General features: G+C 42.0%; 1 protein-coding gene across 1 annotated transcript in view; it reads right to left on the bottom strand.

Moving 5' to 3' along the window:
- Nucleotides 1-847: 847 nt before the first annotated feature.
- Nucleotides 848-22,624, bottom strand: part of LOC109930115 (mitogen-activated protein kinase 4) — a 60,381-nt gene continuing 38,604 nt past the window's right edge. The window contains exons 3-5 of the mRNA XM_020529654.2: nt 21,590-21,751; nt 10,352-10,553; nt 848-1,529 (exon numbers count right to left, since the gene is read on the bottom strand). Of these exons, the coding sequence (XP_020385243.1) occupies nt 848-1,529; nt 10,352-10,553; nt 21,590-21,751 (1,046 nt within the window). The remainder of the gene's footprint in view (nt 1,530-10,351; nt 10,554-21,589; nt 21,752-22,624) is intronic.

Below are 22,624 nucleotides of genomic sequence, written 5' to 3'. Positions count from 1 at the left end.
TCACTCCTGTTGAGACCCTCAAGTAGCCATTCACCCCTAATGCTAAAATTCCCAAAACAGGAAGAGCCTACAGTAACCCAGAAACTTTTACTGCACTGCAGAGGTCTGGCCTGACAGCAGAGGGCCTCCTTTGAAATTCCGTTATGCCTACTCGAAGCATCTCAGATATCCATTCAACACTCCTATCCCAGCCTCTCCAATCCGTAACCATCCCACCATGCGCACCCCCACCCTAGTTCTCAATAGGTCTGCTACCCAGGTCTTGCTGATACCCCACAAACTCACTTTGAAATCCTGCTCCATAACGTCCTTTTGTTCAGGGTTTGCTGCAAGACTACAGACCTGCTGGCTAATCAGATTGGTTTTCATCACTCAGGCAGGACTTCCTAATTAGATGTGAGCAAATTTTCTACCTCCATCAATTAATGCTGTTTTCCAGCATAAAATACCTGTGAGCTTTTGGTGGGAGAGATCCCTGATGACTTTTTGGTTAGGATCAGTGAAAACAGTAAAATTCAAGTCTGCGTCACTTCAGAGTCATTGATCTTTCAGGCAAGTCAGTTAAAACTTGTTACACATTGTGGCAGGTCCATTGTCTGAGAATATCAAAAAAAAATGTAAGCTTTGAATTGGTGATTGAAATACAATTATAATCTTCAAAAGGTTACCAGCCCATCAGTGTTTTCTGTAGCCACCTTCCAAACTGATGAAGCACTAATTCTAGGCTGTAAACCTCCCCTGAGGCTTAACTTATCAGGTGAGCAAACCCTAAATGTGTTACATTGCTGAAACATCATCTTTACAAAATAAAGCTCCTACTCAGCTGTTTATAACAAATGCCTATTTTCTACCACCTCTCCTTTTCATTGACTTCTGCCTGAACAATTTCATTGGTATGTTCTGGCATGCAGGTGCCATTCAAATCATTCAATTTACTATCAGCTATTTCTTCTTGCTTCCCACAAAGCTTTAAGGCTCTAGATATGAAGACATCAAAATCAAACTGGGAGCTCCCTCCATTTGGTATTTCTGAAGATGCCAAGGTGCAAGGGGATGATGGCTGACTCCTTTCCTGAATGTTTGGCAGTGAGCTGGAGCAATCAATTTTGAAAGGGCTCCCATTCTTACAGTCTGAGACCTTCAAAAGGAGGTCAGATTTCCCTTCGTCCAGTGAGACGGCCACACACGTGGCAGTCGCAGTTCTCTTCCTATGAGATAAATCCAGAATGAGCTTAGGCTCAGAGTAATGATGTGGTTTGTTGTCCCTCCACAGTAGTCTATCCAGATAGGAGGGTGACCCAATTTTATAATCGCAAGACCGTCCATAGTCAACTTCACACATCCGATCCATGGAGGAGTGGGACTGCTCCAGGAGTCGCTCAGAGCTACTCTGCGAATATTTCCGAGGGTCAACTTGCACATCCTCTGCAATGGCTTTCGATGTAGCACGAGGATCGCGCTGGGCTTCATCCATGTCACTGTATTTGTCTCGGAGTAGCTCAAAGTCAGAAGAGAAGCTGTCATGATATCTGCAACAAAATTGTTGGTTGTAAAATTGTCAAATAAAAACAGCAGGTAGTAACATCTAGCTTATTGGTTCAGATCATGTTTTAAATCAGCAAATCAATGTCAAGAGCAAATGCACTTCTGTTATAGCTTTTGTTTCATTTTTGGTATATTTTACATTGCACATTTAGATGCGCCCAGTTCAGGGAAGATACAGAGGGGATGGTTTCTAAACTTCCATTAAAGCTGCTCTAAGACTAGGAGTAATTGCGTAGTAGCAGCCCAAGCATCAACCTCATTCTTATTGTTTTGTAATTCTGTCAGGATGTGTAATACACAGCCTTTACATCAAAGTTAAATTCAGTCCTGTTAACAATACAGCACAAACTTTGGCACTGTGCATCAATGAGCCTTCCACTATTGTGATTAAATTGCCAGTCTTGTACAAGTATGGATTGAGAGAATTTATTTAATTGTGGAGGGTATGACAGCCTGAGCCTATTTCTGTTCTCACCTATTGTCCAACATGCACACTTGGCAGGGATCAATGCACTTCAATCAGGAGCAAATCTTGATTTTCCTCCAAATCCCAAGGGCATGAATACCAGCTGTATCTTGCTGCTATCTGCTAAGGTCAGCTAAATTGATATGGATTGTGTAACATGCTCAAGGACTTCCGGTCAAAATAGCTCAGGTGCATAAAGGCAGTGCATTTATTTAATAGTTAATACCTGTTTACTCAGTCATTTTTTTGTTTCCCTGAAGTTTAAATTGTGCAATGGCTTGAATCAAAAGCTAACAGGTTTTCTTTCTTTTAGGGGATTTCAGTTTAAATTTACTGTTTATTGGCAATGAATAAGAAAACGAACAGCAAGATCTTCTAGAAGCTAGGGTTGGGATTGAAAAAGAAAAGTAGCTAAAGTTGGTGACAAATTATTTGACAAACTGATGGGACTGAAGGTGGACATGTTACTAGGACCTGATGGCCTGCATCCAAGGGTTTGAAAGATGTGCAGAGATAATGGAGGCATTGGTCAAAATATTTCAGAACTCAATAGATTCTGGGAGGTTCCAGCAGATTGGAAAATCATTAATGTGACACACATGTTCAAGGAAAGAAAGATAGAAAGCAGGCAACTATAGACTGATTAGCTTAACATCCATCATTGGGAAAATGCTAGAGTCCATTAAGGAAGAAAAAGCAGTATGTTTAGGAAAGCTTAATGCAATCAAATAGATTCAACATGGTTTTATGAAAGCGAAATCATGTTTGACAAATTTGTTAAAGTTCTTTGAGGAGTTGAATCTCTTGTCAAGAGGAAGAAGGAGGCTTATGTAGAGATGAGGCGTGAAGGCTCAGTTAGGGCGCTTGAGAGTTACAAGTTAGCCAGGAAGGACCTAAAGAGAGAGCTAAGAAGAGCCAGGAGGGGACATGAGAAGTCTTTAGCAGGTAGGATCAAGGAAAACCCTATAGCTTTCTATAGGTATGTCAGGAATAAAAGAATGATTAGAGTAAGATTGGGGCCGGTCAAGGACAGTAGTGGGAAGTTGTGCGTGGAGTCCGAAGAGATAGGAGAGGTGCTAAATGAATATTTTTCGTCAGTATTCACGCAGGAAAAAGACAATGTAGTCGAGGAGAATACTGAGATACAGTCTATTAGACTAGACGGGATTGAGGTTCATAAGGAGGAGGTGTTAGCAATTCTGGAAGGTGTGAAAATAGATAAGTCCCCTGGGCCGGATGGGATTTATCCTAGGATTCTCTGGGAAGCTAGACAGGAGATTGCAGAGCCTTTGGCTTTGATCTTTATGTCGTCATTGTCTTCAGGAATAGTGCGAGAAGACTGGAGACTAGCAAATGTTGTCCCCTTGTTCAAGAAGGGGAGTAGAGACAACCCTGGTAATTATAGACCAGTGAGCCTTACTTCGGTTGTGGGTAAAGTGTTGGAAAGGATTATAAGAGATAGGATTTATAATAATCTAGAAAGGAATAATTTGATTAGGGATAGTCAACACGGTTTTGTGAAGGGTAGGTCGTGCCTCACAAACCTTATTGAGTTCTTCGAGAAGGTGACCAAACAGGTGGATGAGGGTAAAGCGGTTGATGTGGTGTATTTGGATTTCAGTAAAGTGTTTGATAAGGTTCCCCATGGTAGGCTATTGCAGAAAATACGGAGGCATGGGATTGAGGGTGATTTAGCGGTTTGGATCAGAAATTGGCTAGCTGTAAGAAGACAGAGGGTGGTGGTTGATGGGAAATGTTCATCCTGGAGTTCAGTTACTAGTGGTGTACCTCAAGGATCTGTTTTGGGGCCACTGCTGTTTGTCATTTTTATAAATGACCTGGATGAGGGCGTAGAAGGATGGGTTAGTAAATTTGCGGATGACACCAAAGTCGGTGGAGTTGTGGATAGTGCAGAAGGATGTTGCAGGTTACAGAGGGACATAGATAAGCTGCAGAGCTGGGCTGAGAGGTGGCAAATGGAGTTTAATGCGGAAAAGTGTGAGGTGATTCACTTTGGAAGGAATAACAAGAATACAGAGTACTGGGCTAATGGCAAGATTCTTGGTAGTGTGGATGAGCAGAAAGATCTCGGTGTCCATGTGCATAGATCACTGAAAGTTGCCACCCAGGTTGATAGCGTTGTTAAGAAGGCGTACAGTATGTTAGGTTTTATTGGTAGAGGGATTGAGTTTCGGAGCCATGAGGTCATGCTGCAGCTGTACAAAACTCTGGTGCGGCCGCACTTGGAGTGTGGCGTACAGTTCTGGTCATCGCATTATAGGAAGGATGAGGAAGCATTGGAAAGGGTGCAGAGGAGATTTACCAGGATGTTGCCTGGTATGGAGGGAAGGTCTTATGAGGAAAGGCTGAGGGACTTGAGGCTGTTTTCGTTAGAGAGAAGAAGGTTAAGAGGTGACTTGATAGAGACATACAAGATGATCAGAGGATTAGATAGGGTGGACAGTGGGAGCCTTTTTCCTCGGATGGTGATGGCTAGCACGAGGGGACATAGCTTTAAATTGAGGGGTGATAGATATAGGACAGATGTCAGAGGTAGGTTCTTTACTCAGAGAGTAGTAAGGGCGTGGAATGCCCTGCCTGCAAAAATAGTAGACTCGCCCACTTTAAGGGCATTTAAATGGTCATTGGATAAACATATGGATGATAATGGAATAGTTTAGGTTAGATGGGCTTCAGATTGGTTTCACAGGTCGGCGCAACATCGAGGGCCGAAGGGCCTGTACTGTGCTGTAATGTTCTATGTTCTATGTTCTATATAAAAAGCAGGGGATAAAGGGGAACCACAAGATGTAGTCTATTTGGATCTCTGGAAATATTTTGATACAATGTCACATAAAAGGGTATTGCGCTCTTATTTTTGGGAATAATGTATTAGCATGAATTAAAAATTAGTCAACACACAAAAAACAGCCAAGATTAATGGGCTTTTTGATGATAGAAGGATGTACTAGTGGAGTACCACAAGGATCAGTCCTGGGGCCTCAATTATTTACTATCTATATTGACTTGGAAGAGGGGATAGAGTATGTTGTATCCAAATTTGGTGATGGTACAGGAATAGGTGGGAGAGCATGTTTTGATCAGGACAGAAGGGATTTGCAAAGGGATAGATAGGTGGAGTGAGTAGGTAAAAGCTTTGCACATGGAGAAATTGTCAAAAGTGAGGAGTCATGCCTTTTGATATGAATGATTCAAAAGACAGATTATTATGTAAATGGAAACTCCACAAATTATAGCATAGAAAGATTTGGGTGTTCTTGTGCATGAAACAAATGGTTGGCATGTATCTGCAGCAAGCAATTAAGAAGGCAAATTGAATTTTGCCCTTTTTGCTTGGATTTAAAGAAAGGATAATCCTCCTGTTACAACTATATAGGGGTTGGTAAGGCTGCATCTAGAGTAGTGTATACAGCTATGACTCCTGTATTTAAGACACCATACACTAGTATTGGAGGCTGTTCAAAAGTCCTTGGTTGACCCCCAAGATGAAATGGTTACCTTCTCAAGAGCGGCTAAACAGATTAGACCTTTATTCATTAGAGTAAAGGAGATTGAGAGGTGACCTTCTTGAAACATACAAGATTCTCAGGGGTCTTGACAGGGTATATGTTGGGAAGGTATTTTCATGGTGAGGGGGAATCTTGAACTAGGGGATATAGTTACAGAATAAGGGGTCCGCATTTAAAACTGAGATTCAGAGGATTTCTTCTCCCAGAGGGTAGTGAATGTCTGGAATTCGCTATGCAGAGAGATGTGGAGGCTAGATCTCTGGAGTATTTAAAGAGCAAGTGGATAGGTTTTATCAAGAATTTGACGTCTGTGAGGAACTGAATTCTGCTGCAAATGTGTGGCAAGGTTTTCAGCTGAAGACAATGTATGACACAATGGTACGACTTTGGAAAGGAGTAAAGATGTATTTCAAAATTAATAGCAAAATATCATATTAAAATACAAAAACAGTCTTTACAAAAATATCAGTAGAACAAATAAATGACCTAATTTGATGTAAAAATTATTCTTGGAATGATTAAAAACCTTCTGTTCTTTAAAACTGTGACCTGACGCCAGCATGTGAACTTCCCAGGAAAACTTGCACTGTTGCTGATCTCCATTTCAACTTTGCTCAGAAGTTTACAACTGGTCATGTTGCCCTCATTACTTTTTTTACATATAAGCAGTGAGTCTGCTAACATAATTATATACATTAGTGTATAGAAGTGTGAATGGACTTTGCAATCTCTCGTATCAAGTTGTATTCAAATTATCGTGAAAATAAACCAGTTATGTTGAGGTTTTGGAGGATTTTTCACTGCGAGTTCTCTCACTTTATCTTACTGAACTTTGCATTAATTATCTACCATGTCCCTAATGCGTCTCTCATGTCTGATTCCAGCCCCACCTCACTGTACAAAATTTTCAGGAAAACTTGTCACTCACTGGATATCATAGAAATCACTGGCATCCCTTGTGCTGCTCCATCTTTAAAAGCTTGTTGTGCACGTGGACAAGAATTGTCAGCCCAGAGATGCACTACATGGTTCCTGACATTTGTCCTTGACATGGCACACAGGGAAAATTGGCATCCCATTTTTCAGGCAGGGTCCTGGAAGTCCTGCTGGATGGAGTGGTGCAGAGACAGAACGTCTACTTCCCGCGGGACCAGCTGTGGACGACACGACACCAGATCGTGGCAGCCTAGTCTAAGGTTATCACACAGGTTAGAGCAGTCTCAGCTGTCTGGAGGAATGCCCAGCACAAGAAAAAGGTGAATGACCTTCTCCTCTTTCCCCCGTGTAAGTGCCACCATCTTCTCTCAAGTACCTTACTCTATCTCTGCTACTGTATTCACATCCCGTCAAGGCTCATTTTCTACCATTCTCACTATTGCCTGTAAAACCATCCCTCACTCACTCTCACCCACCCCAATCTCCAATATCTATTACTCACTCATTTGATACACTAAATACACCAACAGTAATAGCTGTGCCATCCACTTTCATCTCCCATAATATCTGCCTGTCTCTTATTCCAGGAGAAAAATCGCTTCTAAGAGGTCAGAACAACTCAAGATAATTGATGGGCTGCCTGACAATCAGCTCCTCACCTCTTATTGGGATGGGAGCCTGACTCTGACCATCCAGTTCAGGCTCTGGACTCTTATCAGAGGCTGCCTGGGATTTACTGTGCAAGGAACCCTTGTGGGAAAGCTGGTCCCCTTGACCTGACTTAGGCATGATGACAAACGTGACAAGCTTCCTTCCTTTCTGTGATCATAAATGACAAAACAAAAGTAATATGTATGCACCAACTAACCGGACCTTCTAGTTACATTCCATTTGAATTCCCCCTCCCACTCCCCCAGTGACATCCATCCTTGGCCTCTTCCACTGTCCGAGTGAGGCCAAACGTAAATTGGAGGAACAACACCTGATATTTTGCTCTGGGAGCTTACAACCCAATGGCCTCAATATTAATTTCACCAGCTTCAAAATCCCTCCACCCCCAGCCTTATCCCATGTCTAGCCCTCCCCCTCCTCTTCACCTCCTTGACCTGATCTAACCTGTCCATCTTCCTACTCACCTATCCACTCCATTCTTCCCACTGACCAATTACACTAACCTCCTACCTGCATCCACCTATCATCATCCTACCCACCATTCCCCCAGCCCCACCCCCCTCCGTCTATTTACTTATGAGCTCCCCTCCCCTTCTTGAGTCTTGACAAAGGATTTTGGCCCAAAATGTTTACTTTCCTGCTCCTCGGATGCTGTCTGACCTGCTGTGCTTTTCCAGCTTCACACCTATTGACACACAGTAATATGAGCATAGAATTATGGTTGAGGGGACAAAGTGCATAAAGAAAAGGCAAAGATGAAGTGAGCATCCAGGTAAGCTCAGAGTCAGTGAGCATTATGACACCAAGGAAACAGCTCGGAGATACAACCCAGTCCAGTCGATAAACTGAGTGTGTCCCCCTGAGTGCACAGTGTCCTTGCTGCAGCATTGCAATGACATGTTGTTAGTAAAGCCTGAGGTGCAGCACTGATGTGCAGAAGCATCCTGTAAGCAGATATGACATGGGGTTACTTAAATGCTGGCACATACTGGATGCCAATGTCTCTGGATTGCCCACAGAAAGCAGGCTGAGATGTTGTTGTTTTGTGTCTAATGTGGAGGTCATTCAGAGTAAGGGTTGAGCTGAATCTACCAGGTACACACTTTAGTTTCCATGTCAGGTTTTCTCAACGTCTTGTTTGTTTGGTGAGTTTAGTAACCTAGCATGCAGATCATTAATTAGGTGAGTCAGATGTCACTAAGGTATTCAACAAACATCAATTCCCCTTCATTGACAACATATCGTTGCCCAATGAGAAACATATCTTTCAACTTGTGAAAAGCATAAAAGATGGTGCAAGATTCTTCTGATGTAGAGATTGGCCTCGCTGGACTTCTCATCCAATTCTGCTACATGTTTTGCCATAGCTCATGTTGTTCAGACTGTAGTAAAATTCCATCAAGGTATCTTATGAAAGGAGATATTGCAACATTGTCCCTTCAAGTCCTACTTTGGTCAACAATCCTTATTTCAAAGGTTATACTAACTTCCATTGTCAGCTGGACACAAATAACATTACTACAACTGGGGTTGCTGCCTTGGATTTATGCGTTTTGTCTTCTATTTCTTTATATTGGTTTACCAAAACCTTCAACCATGGCAGGGAATCTGTTTCAATTTCAATAAAAATTTCTTCTGTCCTGAATACAGAAAACAGAATGACAGAGAAAAGACAGCAGGCCCATCAAGCCTGCCCCATAATTATGATAGTGAGAGCATGAAGGTTAAACACTTCCTTTCTCCCATCCCTTCAGCCCTCACTCTCTCACCCCTTCTGCCCCTCCCCATAGTTGACTTTAGTTGTGGTCCAGGTCTACAGGTACGCCTAGCTATCCACTTCCTTGCTCGTGCATTCATTTATTTAGCAGTTGTTTGTGTCTGTGAAGAACATGGCAACTGGACCTGATTTCACCCCATCTATTTGGGATTTTCCACAGGAATTATCCAAGTTAGAAGTTCAAAGACAAGCTGATTAATTTATAGTTTTCTTCACGTAAAAGAGGAGGATGTTGGAGCTAACACAGTGTGGAGCTGGAGGAACACAGCAGGCCAGGCAGCATCAGAGGAGCAGGAAAGTTGACGTTTCGGATTGGGACCCCTCTTCAGAAATGGGGGAGGGGGAAGGGAGCTCCGAAATAAATAGAGAGACGAAGGATGGGGCTGGGGAAAGTAGGTGCGATGGTGATAGGTGAGTGCAGGTAGGCAGTGGTGGGGATTGGTCAGTGAAGTGGGAGATGCGGGTAGGTGGGAGAGAAGATGGACAGGTTGTGTCAGGTCAAGGAGGCAGGGATGAGAGGGAGGGTTGGTCATGGGATGAGGCTGGGGGTAGGGAGATTTTGAAACTGGTAAAGTCTACATTGAGACCATTGGGTTGCAGGCTCCCAAGGTGGAAAATGAGGTGAGACGAAGCAGAAGCTCGGAGACGGCTTTGTAGAGCACCTGCGCTCTGTTCGCAACAAACAACAACACCTTCCAGTGACGAACCATTTCAACTCCCCCTCCCACTCCCTGGGTGACATGTCCATCCTGGACCTCCTCCAGTGTCACAATGATGCCACCCGGAAACAGGAGAAGCAGCACCTTATATTCTGCCTTGGGAGCCTACGGCCCAATGGTCTTAATGTCGACTTTACCAGCCCCACACTGTGTTACCTCTGACTCCAGCATCGGCAGTTCTTACTATCTCTGAGGACGTTGGTGCTACCAAGTTGCAGCGCAGATGTTGTGGAGGTCAGGGTTGGAGGGAAGCATTTAATCTGAGAGATTTTATGATTTGAAAAATTAGGTATTATACTCAAATGTAGCCCAAAATGTATTTTGGATAACTTTGTCCAGTACCATTATTGATTATGGTCAGCAGAAGAGAAATAAATGGAGGACTTCCCATCCTCTGGATTCCCTTCTCACAAGGACAGATTATCACTAGTTACCAAATCCTTCAGGAGCTCAGGATTGTTTGCGCAGAGAGTGTGAGATTCAAATGCAACATATAATTGAGTTAAAGTATGTTCTGATGTGAACAGTGGTAAATTCCATGAAAGAATTGTTTCTAAAGTATCAGATTAATTTCTTAGTACATTTCTTAGTACATATGTACATATAGTACATATAGTATATATATACACTTTATTATATATAGTATACTATTACACTATATATAATCGTATAAATTAACTCAATTTATACTAATCAACATTAGTACCTCTCCCAGTTCGACATCTGGTTCTGACTTGCTTCCATCAACAGTATGTCATCTATCTCATCTTCAATCCTGAAAGGATGCTGGGAAATTGGTTCATCCTGCGGGCAGGAATAAGGGCTCATAAAGAGATGTGCGAGGCCTTCTTCAGCGGTTAATCGATCCATAGAGTTAAATGTCAAGATCTTTTCCAGGAAATCAACGGCTGTGGCAAGCAGATAATATTGGTTACTTTTACAAGCAAACATAATTGGCTGTCTCAACACAATTTCTCTCACTTAGCTTCTATACTGATAAGTGAAAAGCAGGACCTAACTTCAAGCAAGTCATGTTTACTCAGTATTTGAGTGTACATTGGTGAAATAAAAGTGCTCCAGTTATGTTCTTTCTGCTCAGTAGAGATGTTCTGTGGTGGATTTTCTATATGTTTTGTTTCGATCTATGTGGATCCCTGCATTGCGCATATGATACTTATTGGACAAATAGTGAATAAAGAGAATTGTACACTTCCAGAAACAGTTTGCCTTCATAACGCAGTTCTCATGTTTTTAGGGTTCCCAGTGAATTACATCTGAAGGATATCCAATGTTGGTATGCATGAAAAATTTTGCATTCCACAGGTACCAACAGCAATGAAATATTGATCAGGTAATCTGTTTTAACTCAAGCCGGGATATCAGGAATCTCTTATTCTTCAGTCTAGGTGGATCACTTATCCGAATAAGAGGAAGGGGCTCAGTTCAGTGTGTCTAACCGGTAGTGCAGTACTGCCTGCATTGAAGCATCACCCACTGAAACAGTGAAGAACGACTTAAACAAATATGGTCAGAAGTGAGAATGGTTGCCAATGTATTGCCAATCTACGTTCTACTCGCAAAAAAGACCCTGAACTACCCGTTGCCTGCCACTTCAATGCACCACCCTGCTCCCTGGCCAACATCTTTGTCTCTGGCTTGCTACAGTGTTCCAGTGAAGCCCAACGCAAGCTGGAGGAACAACACCTCATTTTCCTCCAGCCCTCCGGACTCAATATTGAGTTCAATAATTTTAGGGCCTAAACTCTCCCATGTCCCAGCCCCCCCACCCCACACACCAGGCCTTGTTACCACATAGCCTGCCACTACACACCCCCTGTTGTTAGTCACTAACAGTCCCCATTAACAACTATTCACCCTCCCAGCCTGATCGTTAGCAACTCCTTTGTCTGTCCAACTGTCTTTCTCTCTCTTCGGGCTCTACCCTATCGTTTACTGCCTACCCCACCCACCTCCCTATTTTCTGCATATAAACTGACGTTTTCCCAGCCACTATCAGTTCTGAGGAAGGGTCACCGGACCTGAAATGTTAACTCTGTTTTCTCCTTCACAGATGCTGCCAGACCTGCTGAGTTTTTCCAGCAACTTTGTTTTTGTTCCTGATTTACAGCATCCGCAGTTCTTTTGGTTTTTATTTAATGTATTTACAATGTTCAGCACCATTCATGACTCTTCAGATACTGAAGCACTCCACATTCATATGCAGCTAGACAATTCTCAATAAGTGGTTAAGTAACAATTCTGTTGAATGCCAATGACCTTATCCATCAAGAGAGAAACTAACAATGTTCCCTTAACATTGAATTATATTGCCATTGCAAAACACTCGCATTATCAACATCCTAGGAATTATCATTGACAGAAAGTGAATGGGTCAAACCACATACTGACTGTGCCGACTACAGTTGGTCAAAGGCAAGGAATTCTGAAGTGAGTAATTCAGCTCTTAACTCCTCAAAACCTGTCCACCATCTACAAGGTACAAATTGGGAGTGTGATGGAATAATGCCCACTCACCTGGATGGATGCAGCTCCAATAATTCTCAAAAAACTTCACATCATTCAGGACAAAGTAACTCATTTGACTGGTACACTATCCACTACCTTTAATATTTACTCCCTCTTCCACAGTGGCAACTCTATAGTAACTCATCAAAGATCCTTTGACAGCATCTTTCAAACCAATGACCTCTACCATCTAGAAGGAAAAGGGCAGTGTACACTGCAAGTTCCTCCCAAGTTGCACAGCATCATGATAAGGAACTATATCACAATTTCTACGCTGTTGTTGAGTCAAAAACCTGGAACTACCTCCCTAATGGCATTGTGGGTGTATCTACATAGCATGGACTGCAGTACTTCAAGAAGACAGCTTATCTCGAGCATCTCAAGGGCCATAAGGGATGGGCAATCTAAGATCTCCCTCAGAACTGACAGTAGCTAGGAAAGTGTCAGTGGGGATAGAGCCCAAAGACAGCGAAGAGCAGTTGGACAGAAAAGGAATAAATAACAACCTGGTTAGGAGGGTGAATAGCCTAATAGTGACGAATAGTGACTAACTACCTATTGTTAGCCACTAACAGTCCCCATAAACCGCTATTCAACCTCCTAGCTGGATCATTATTGATTCCTTTTCTGTCCAACTGCTCTTCGATCTTTTTGGGCTCTATCCACAACTATAATTTACTCCCTGCTCCAAACCCCACCCAATCTTTTGCATATCAATGGACATTTTCCCAACTACAATCATTCTTGAGGAAGGGTCACGAGACCTGAAACGTTAATTCTGAATCCTCTTAACAGATGCTGCCAGACCTGCTGAGCTTTTCCAGCAATTTCTATTTTTGTTTCCGATTTACAGTATCCACAGTTCTTTTGGTTTTTATCAAATCTTCTGAGATTAAGTCAGTCTGTCATACCTTGGTGACACATTTGAGCCTGTGATGAGTTTTCAACGTCGTACTCATACCATCACCATTTCCACCCTGGTGACATCACTGAAATGTCAGTCTCAGCTCATCTCCTGCTGATACCCTCATCCATGTCAATGTTATCTTTTGATTTGATTATTCCAATGCACTCCTGGTCGGCTTTGTGCATTCTACCTTCCATAAATTTGAGATCATCCAAAACCCTGTTGGCTATATCTTAACACCCCACACAAGTCTCATTTCCCTATCAATCCTGTGCTTGCTGACCTACATTGGCTCCTGGTAAGCAAAGATTTGATTTAAAAATTCTCAAATGCTTTTGGATCACTCCATAGCCTTGCCCCTCCTTATCCACACAATCTCCTCCAACCCTGTGAGATATCAATACTCCTCTAACTCTGGCCTCTTGTTCATTATCAATTATAATTGCTCCACATCACGACTTCAATTGCTTGGGCCAAGCTCTGGAATACTCTCCCTACATCTGTCTGCCTCTACCTCACTTTCTTCCTTGAAAACTATCTCTTGCACCAAATGTTTCATCATGTTATTCAATATTCCCCTAAGTAGCTTTGGGAGATTTTATCATGTTAAATCCGCTACATAATTATAAGTGATTGGCATAGAATCATAGAACGTTGGACCACAGCATAGGTTAATCAGGCTATCAATGTGGCATAAGTCACTTGGTCTAATACCATTCTTTATCGCTTACCATATACCAATGAAACTTCCTTGCTAGAGTACTTCACAACTCTTTGGAGCAGTAGACATTATACATACCTTCTGTGTAAAGAAGGATTTTCTAATGTCCCCTGTCTGTCCTTCCTTCACTTAAAGTTTGTGCCTCCAGATGTAATCTTAACAACTTAGAGAAATTATGTTCTGCCGTATCATTTATTTTAAAATGATACTTCTTCATCTTGAAAACCGCTATAAAATCACATTCTTCTCAGGTGCAATTTACAAAGAGACTAATTTTATCATCCTTCTTAATAGCTAATCTCTCAGTCTATACTGCACCATTTGCTTTTAATGTTCTTCTGATAAGTAATTGATGTTAAAGACTGAAACCAATAGATTTTTGGGCATTAAAGGAATCAGGGCAAGAATATGGATGTCATGTCAAGAATTGTATTTAATTGTGACACAAGCTCAAAGGGTTCATATAGCTGTTCCTGTTCCTATTCCTTATGTTCTGATCCAAAAGAAGCCTCATTAAACTCCTTTTGACGTCACCTCCCTGCTTTTATACTCCTCGCCTGTCAACGCAAAACCGTGAATTCAAGTGCTTTTTGTATATCCTTTTAACTTGTGCTGGCACCTTTAATGACTGGTACATTTGTTCATATGAACAGATTCTCCTTCCCTATTTCCACTTCCAGTGTAGCCCTGTGCACTATTCTTCACAGATGGTCCTTTTCAGACCCCACTCAATATGAGCTAATTGGGGCCACTGTACTCTGGAAACTCCCTAACTTGGTCTATTCACTTCATCATTCTCTCCAGAAAATCTTTTCTTCCACCTTGCCTTGAACTCTCCTACAACTTCTTCCATCCTTCATAACAAGGTGTACAGCTGGATGAACCCAGCAGGCCAGGCAGCATCAGAGGAGCAGGAAAGCTGATGTTTTGGGTCTGGACCCTTCTTCAGTAATGGGGGAGGGGACTCTGAAATAAATAGAGAGAGGGGGAGGCGATGATGGAAGGTGGATAGAGGAGCAGATAGGTGGAGAGAAGACGGACAGGTCAAGAAGACATATTGGAAGGAATTTTATGCCCCCTATGACAACAGGCTGGGAGGCTGTAAAATTGAGTGTCATGCAGCAACATGACCTCCACAGGTCCTCAGATACTGTAGCAGTCCACGTTCAAGTGTAACTGGACAATATTCATGGTTGGGCTGATATGTTGCAAGTAACTATTGGCGTCACACATGTACCAAGCATGTCCATCTCCAACAAAAGAGAATCCAATCATTGCCTCTCAATGACGGGAGTGCCTAACACGCTAGGGCAAAAGATAAAGCAGAATAATTTACAACAATCTTCAGCCAGAAGTGCAGAATGGATGATCTTGGATGGATCCATCCACCCATGCATTCTGTGCCAGTCTTCAGCCAATTCATTCCATTCTAGAAATGGTTGGAGGCACTGGATTCTTAAAGGCAACAGGCCCTGGCAACACTCCGGCAATAGTACTGCGGACTTGTGCTCCGGAATTTAACACCACCCTAGCCAAGCTATTCCATATTGCTATAGCACTGACATCTACCCAACAATGTAGAAAATTGTCGAGGTACAATTACCGTCCCATCAGTCTACTCCTAGTCATCAGTAAGTGATGTTAGGGGTTATCAACGGTGCTATCAAACAGCATTTACTCAGCAATAACCTGCCCACTAATACTCAGAGAGATGGGGAAGTGACAGTGACTGCCCTTACATCAAAGCTGCATTTGATCAAGTATGGGTATTAAAGAGTCCTAGCAAAACTTGAATCACCAGAAATCAGGGGAAAATCTCTCCACCCATTGCAGCCATTCTAGTACAACGGAAGATGATTATGCTTGATGGAGGTCTGTCATCTTAGCTCCAGGACATCTCTGCAGGAGTTCTTCAGGGTAGTGTCTTAGACCTGACCATCTTCAGCTGCTTCATCAATGACCTTTCCTTCATCAGCAGGTCAGAACTGGGACGTTCACTGATGACTGCATAATGTTCAGCACCATTCACAACTCCTCTGGTGGTGAAGCTGTCCATGTCTAACCACAATGAGATCTAGATAACATCCAGGCTTGGGCTGGCAAGTGAAAAGTAACATTCATGATACAGAAGCGCCACGTAATGACCATCTCTAATAAGAAATAATCTAACCTTAGTCCTTACTATTTAATGATATTGCATTGCTAAACTATCAAATGCTGGGGGTTACTACTGATGAGAAATTGAACTCAACTACCCATATAAATACAGTGTCTACAACAGCTGGTCAGAGCATGGAAATCCTGTGGCGAGCACCTCATCTCCTGACTCTCCAAAGCCTGTCCACCAACTACAAGGCACAAGTCAGGAGTGTGAGGGAATACACTTAATTTGCCTGGATGACTACTCCTCCAACAACACCCAAGAAGCTTGACACCACATCCAGAAACATTCATTACCTCTATGATCCATGTCCATTGACAGTAGTGTGCACCATCTACAAGATGCACTGTAACAACACATCAAGACTCTTTGGACTGGACCTTCCAAACTCCTGACCAGTACCATCCAGAAGGGCAAGAGTAGTACATACATGGGAACAATACCACCTGCAATCCAAGACACTTGATTTCCTGGCTTTGAATAATACTACTATTTCTTCAGTATCACTTGTTCAAATTTCTGGAACCACCTCCCTAACTACACTGTGGATCTACCTACATGAAATGGACTGGAGTATTCAGCTACACTGCTGTGCTTTTAGGCAGGCTTTGGGGAGTCAGAAAGTGAGTTCTGCGCTGCAGTATTCCCAGCCTCTTACCTGCTCTTGTAGCCACTGTATTTCCATGGGGGATCAAGTTGAGTTTTTGGTCAACGGTAACCCCCAGGATGTTGATAGTGGGGAATCCAGTGATGGCAATGCCATTGAATGTCAAGGGGTGGTTTTTAGTTTGTCTCTTATTGGAGATGGTCATTGTCTGGCATTCATCTTGTGTGAGTGTTACTTACCACTTTTCAGCTCAAGACTGGATATTGCCCAAGTCTTGTTGCATTTGAACATGGACTGCTTAGTATCTAAGAAGTCATGAACGGTGCTGCACGTTGTGCAATCATAACTCACATTGTTACGAGTTGAAAAATCACCAGGACCAGGTGGATTGTATCCCAGCCTGCTAAAGAAAGTCAGGAAGGAAATAACAGATGCATTAAGGATCATTTCTAATCCTCACTGGATATTTGGGAGGTACCAAAGGACTGGAAGTATGTGAACATTGTGCCACAGTACCCTAAAAAGAGTGCAAAGGATAGTCTAATTAATTACAGGACAGTCAGTCAGACCTTAGTAGTGGGCAGATTATAGGAATCAAATCTGAGAAACAGGATATATTGTAATTTAGAAAGGCAGGGATTAATCAGGAATAGGCAGCGTTGTTTTCTTTGGGGAATATCATGCCTTACTAAGTAACTAAGAAGTTTTGAGGAAGTAACAAGGAAGATTGTTGAGGGTACTGATGTGAATGTTGCCTACATGGACTTTAGTAAGGCATTTAACAATAAGTCCCACAAGATGAGTGTAGTGATTAGAACGAGGGCCAGGTGGATCTCATGTGAAATCTCCTGGGATACTTGAGAATGTGTTGAATTGGATCCAAAATTAGCTCAGCAACAGGAAATGAAGGATAATGGATGACTGATGATTTTGCAAATGGAAAGTGGTTTCCAGTGATGTTCCACAGGCTCAGTGTCACAGCCTTACTATTTGAGCTATATATCAATAATTTAGACTTAAATGTGGGAGACATGATAGGAAATTTGCAGATGACATAAAAATTGGCCGTGCAGTTGATAATGTCAATTCCAAAAGAATATCAATGGTACGGCTGAATGGGCAGAAAAATGTTAAATGGAATTTAAACTTCACTAGCGTGAGTTTATACATTTGGGAAGACAAACCAAGCTAGGGAATACCCAATAAATGAGAGGATATTGAGAAATGTTGGGGAAGTTAGAGGCCTTGGAGTGCATGTCCACAGTTCTTTGAAAGTGTGAGGACAGATAGATAAGGTGGTGAAGAAAACATAAAGGATGCCTTTTGTTTTTACTAGCTGAGGTATAGAACACAGAACTAGGGTTATAATATAGGAATAATGTAAAACTCTGGATCAGCTACGGTTTTGTTTACAGTTCTGGTCACCACATAACTAGAAAGACATAATTGCTCTGGAGAGAGTACGGAGGTGATTTACAAGAATGTTGTCAGGGCTTGAAAACAGCAGCAATGAGGGAAGTTTGGACAATCTAGGGTTGTTATCTTTAGAATGGGAAAGCTCAGGAGTGACTTCATTGAGATGTACAAAGTTTGGGGGACCTCAACAGGGTACACAGGAAAGATCTGATTCTCTGAATGAAGAGATCAATTACTGGGGGTATGGGGGAACCTGTGGAATAAGCTTTTCACCCAGAGGGTGGTAGGTGTATGGAGTCATTGTCTGGTTTGGTTGTATAGGCATGAACCCTCCACTCTTTTAAAAGGTACCTGGGTCTGCACCTAAAGTGCTCTAGTATGCATGACTACAGATCAGGTTTGGAAAGTGGGTTTAAAATGAGTGGTAAATTTCTTTTTTCATCTTCTTTTGGTCAGGGCAGACACAATGGGCTGGATGGCCTCTTTCAGTGCAGAAACGAACATTTGATTGGATAGCACATCTTGGAGGCAGAATCTCCCCTGAGATGGCAGTGATTGTCCTGTCCTCTTTAAACTAACAACTTGTTAAACTCCTGCATAACATCATGGCCTGACAGAGGCAGCATCTACCCTGTCATTTCACCTGAAGTTACAGTTCCAGGGTTTCTGCATAAATTTCTGGTCATTGTTAATGCAAATAGTGTATCATTAAGACCTCCAGTTGCCAGCATAAAATGATAGATTTACATCAACTGATGGTGATACTTGTTAAGACAGCGAACTTCCTAAAGTTAGTCTTGGTGTCTCCATACTAACACTACTAATATATGCAGGACTAAAACATTCAGACTGACTAGATTTTACTGAAAGATGGAGGTTGAGGGGGCACCTGATCGAGGTTTACAAAATCATGAGAGGTATAGACAGGGTGGATAGCAAGGAGCTTTTTCCCAGAGTCGGGGACTCAATTACTAGGGGTCACGATTTCAAGGTGAGAGGGGAAAAGTTTAAGGGAGATATGCATAGAAAGTTCTTTACGCAGAGGGTGGTGGGTGCCTGGAACACGTTGCCAGCGGAGGCGGTAGAGGCGGGCACGATAGCGTCATTTAAGATGTATCCAGACAGATACATGAATGGGCAGGGAGCAGAAGGATACAGATCCTTGGAAAATAGACAACAGGTTTAGATAGAGGATCTGGATTGGCGCAGGCTTGGAGGGCCGAAGGGCCTGTTCCTGTGCTGTGATTTTCTTTGTTCTTTGTTCTTTACTTTAAAAATAGTCAAGAGCTCTGCTTCTGCCATATTTTCAGGAACAAAGTTTTAAAGACTCTCGAAGAGAAAGAAAATCTTCTAATCTCTTGTTTAAAAGTGACTCCCAATTCTAGGATGTCCTACTAAAAAGAAACATCTTCTTCACACCTACCCTGTCAAGACAACTCAGCATCTGATATTTTTCAGTCAAGTCACCTCTTACTCTTCCAAATTCCTTCAGATACAAGCCCAACCTATTCAGCCTTTCCTCATTAGACAAACCTCTCATTCCAGATATTTTGTAAACCTTCTCTGAACTGTCTCTAGCATTTACATCCTTCCTTAAATAAGGTGACCAATGCAATACACAGTACTTAGATGTAGTCTCACCAATGCTCACTATATAAATGAAGTATCATCTCCCTATTTTTATTCTTACAATAAATGATAACATTCTATTAGCTCTACTAATTGCTTGCTGGACCTGCACACCAACCTTCATGCAGGAGGACATCCAAATCCCTTTGCATCTCAGGGGTCTGCAATCTCTCACCACTTAGATGAAATGCTTCTTTTCTATATTTCCTGTCAAAATGGACAATTTCACATTTTCCCACATTATATTCCCTTGCCACATCTCTGCACACTCACTTCACAACCTCCTTACATCCTCTTTACAACATACTTTCCTAAATATCTTTGTGTTGTCAGCAAATTTTGCAACCAAGCCTTCTGACTTTTTATCTTAATCATGTGCATAAACTGAAAAAAGGTGTGGTCTCAGCTTTGATCCTTGAGGCACACCCATTTATGGCTACTCTCTGCTTCCTGTTAGTCAGGCAAGCTTCTATCCATGCCAACATTCTACCCCTACATCCTGAGCTTTTACTTTCTACAATAACCTTTGATGTGGCTCTTCATAAAATGCCTTCTGGAAATCAGTACTGTACATCGTTCAGTTCCCCTTTATCCACAGCAAGTGTTAGCTCTTCAAAGAAATCTAATAGATTGCCAAACATAAAAAGTTTCCCTTTACAAAACTATGTTAACTCTGCCTGGTTACCTTGAACTTATCCAAATGCCCTGCTTTAACATCTTTAATAACAACTTCTAACATTTTCTCTATGACAGACATTAAGCTAACTGGCTTGTAGTTAACAAGGTGTAGAGCTGGATGAACACAGCAGGCCAGGCAGCATCAGAGGAGCAAAAAAGCTGACGTTTTGGGTCTGGACCCTTCTTGCTCCTCTAATGCTGCCTGGCGTGCTGTGTTCATCCAGATCTACACCTTGTTATTTCAGACTCCAGCATCAGCAGTTCCTAGTATCACTGGCTTGTAGCTTCCTGCTTTTTGAATAGAGGAATTATTCACAATCTACCAATCTAATAGGACAGACCACAAAATAAGGCAGTTTTGTAAAACTGAAACAAACACATCAACAACCTCCCAACCAGGACAATTTGAGACATTTAGGATGAAGTCCATCTGAGTCCTGGCAGTTGCCAGCTGCAGCTCAAACAATTTACTCAGTACCACTGCCCTGCTGAATATGAGTTTCCAGAGTTTCTCTCTCCCTTCCATTTCCCGATTTATTGCTGCTTCTGGGGTGTTACTTACATTCTCTGTAGAGAAGACCACAGCAAAATATCTATTGTATTCAACCATCATCATCTTATTTTTCAATATTCATTCTCCAGTCTCACTTTCTGTAGACCAAAACTCTCTTGCTTAACTCTGTTGTCCTTTAAATATTTATAGAAACTCTTACTAATTTGTGTTAACATTCTGCTGCTTGCTCTCATATTAAAACTTTTCCCTCATTAATTTTTTGGTCATTCTTTGATACTTTGTTTATTCCATCTAATCTTTTGGATTGCCACATGTCCTTGCACAGTCGTAAGCTTTTTCTTTTAGTCTGATATCGTTTAACATTCCAAGTTAAGCACAGAACATGGGTCCATCCCTTGGAACTTTTCTTACTAGTAGTGAGATGGCAGCACTGTTAATCATTTAATTTGGCCACAGGCACGCAAGGTGATCTCAGCAGTGGATAAAGTCTACGGTCAGAAAATGCAGACATGATAGGCTGTAGGGCCTTTCTGTGCTGTTAAAAGTTCTAAAATAAAACATTACAATGTATAAGCTTGCAGAGAAACCATTGTTCTTTTGCAGTTCTTCTCATAATGTAAATAGGAAAGATTCCAAAGCAGCAAGAAATCCCATCGCAGAATTGTTTTATGTACAAAGGAGGGAAAAGTGCATAATACTCTTTCCCCTTGTGGAAAGGCACTTGTCTTCTGAAGACATATCACACAGAAATCAAATATCGCACTCCTTTTCAAATGATGATTTACCTTCTGCATTTCCTTCAGGAAGTAGTGTGCTCAGTGGTTTAGTTACCTCCCATTTTGGGTTGATGTACGCTGGCATAACCCGGAGCAGCTCCTGCTTATCCTCCTCTCGGAGAACAGGAATTGTTTTCAGAATCAGCTGCATCTGTTCCAGCTCATGAGCACCTGGCAAGAAAAGAAAGACGGAGAGAGGAAATCACATCATTTTAAAATTAATTCACGTATTCTTTGTCACAGTACAAATGTCGTTCAAAATTTAAAACATAAGTAACCGGATCCGTTAACTGTTAGGATATGTTAGAGTATATATTAGGGAAATATTGGACTGCGGCCAGGAATCCTCACAATGTAAGTTTCACCTTGACAATGAGAGGTGGAAAAAAGAGGCCATGTTGGTTTACCTCATGTTTTCTGGCAATGCAGCCAGGCACCCCTACTTGCTTTGACCTACATGCAGGTCTCCTCCCACAACATGAATTTAACTGCTCATGTTTTCTGAAGTGATCTAGAAAGTCATTCAGTTATAAACAATAACTGCAGAACAGAATCAACACACAAAGAGCTGACAGACCCATTAGCAATGCCAAAGGCATCACAGCAACATAAGATTCAGACATCCCAAGCTCAGTTGTCCCATATGGTCCTATTTTTCTAACAAATGGTCACTAAACTGGAACAGCCTTAGTGCACACAATTATACACTAAGAATAATATTTATCAACCAATCTTCCAGGCTATTTTATCATAAACCCTGGTGTTTCCAGCAGAATAGCTGAGAGTGACTTTGGGAATCCTTGCAGACCCTATGGAATCTCATGGCTCCAAGTGTAAGAAGGTCAGGAAATTCTTCTGCTGATTACCACCAACTAGCTCTCAATCAAGTGGCAAATTAGTCATCTCTTCATTTTGAGCAGCCTTTCGTCAAAAAACCGTGAACACAGAATACACAGAATAGGTGGGAATCTTCAACATTCACCATTTGCTGAGTAAGCAGAGTCCCAAAGCTCATTGCACCAGGCGGGACTGAGCCAGTGTCAG

The sequence above is a fragment of the Rhincodon typus genome, chromosome 1 (genome assembly GCF_021869965.1).
Source record: "Rhincodon typus isolate 14 chromosome 1, sRhiTyp1.1, whole genome shotgun sequence".
Classification (NCBI taxonomy): Eukaryota; Metazoa; Chordata; class Chondrichthyes; order Orectolobiformes; family Rhincodontidae; genus Rhincodon; species Rhincodon typus.
Note: the sequence above shows the minus strand (reverse complement) of the source record. Positions and strands in the feature narration are given on the sequence as shown.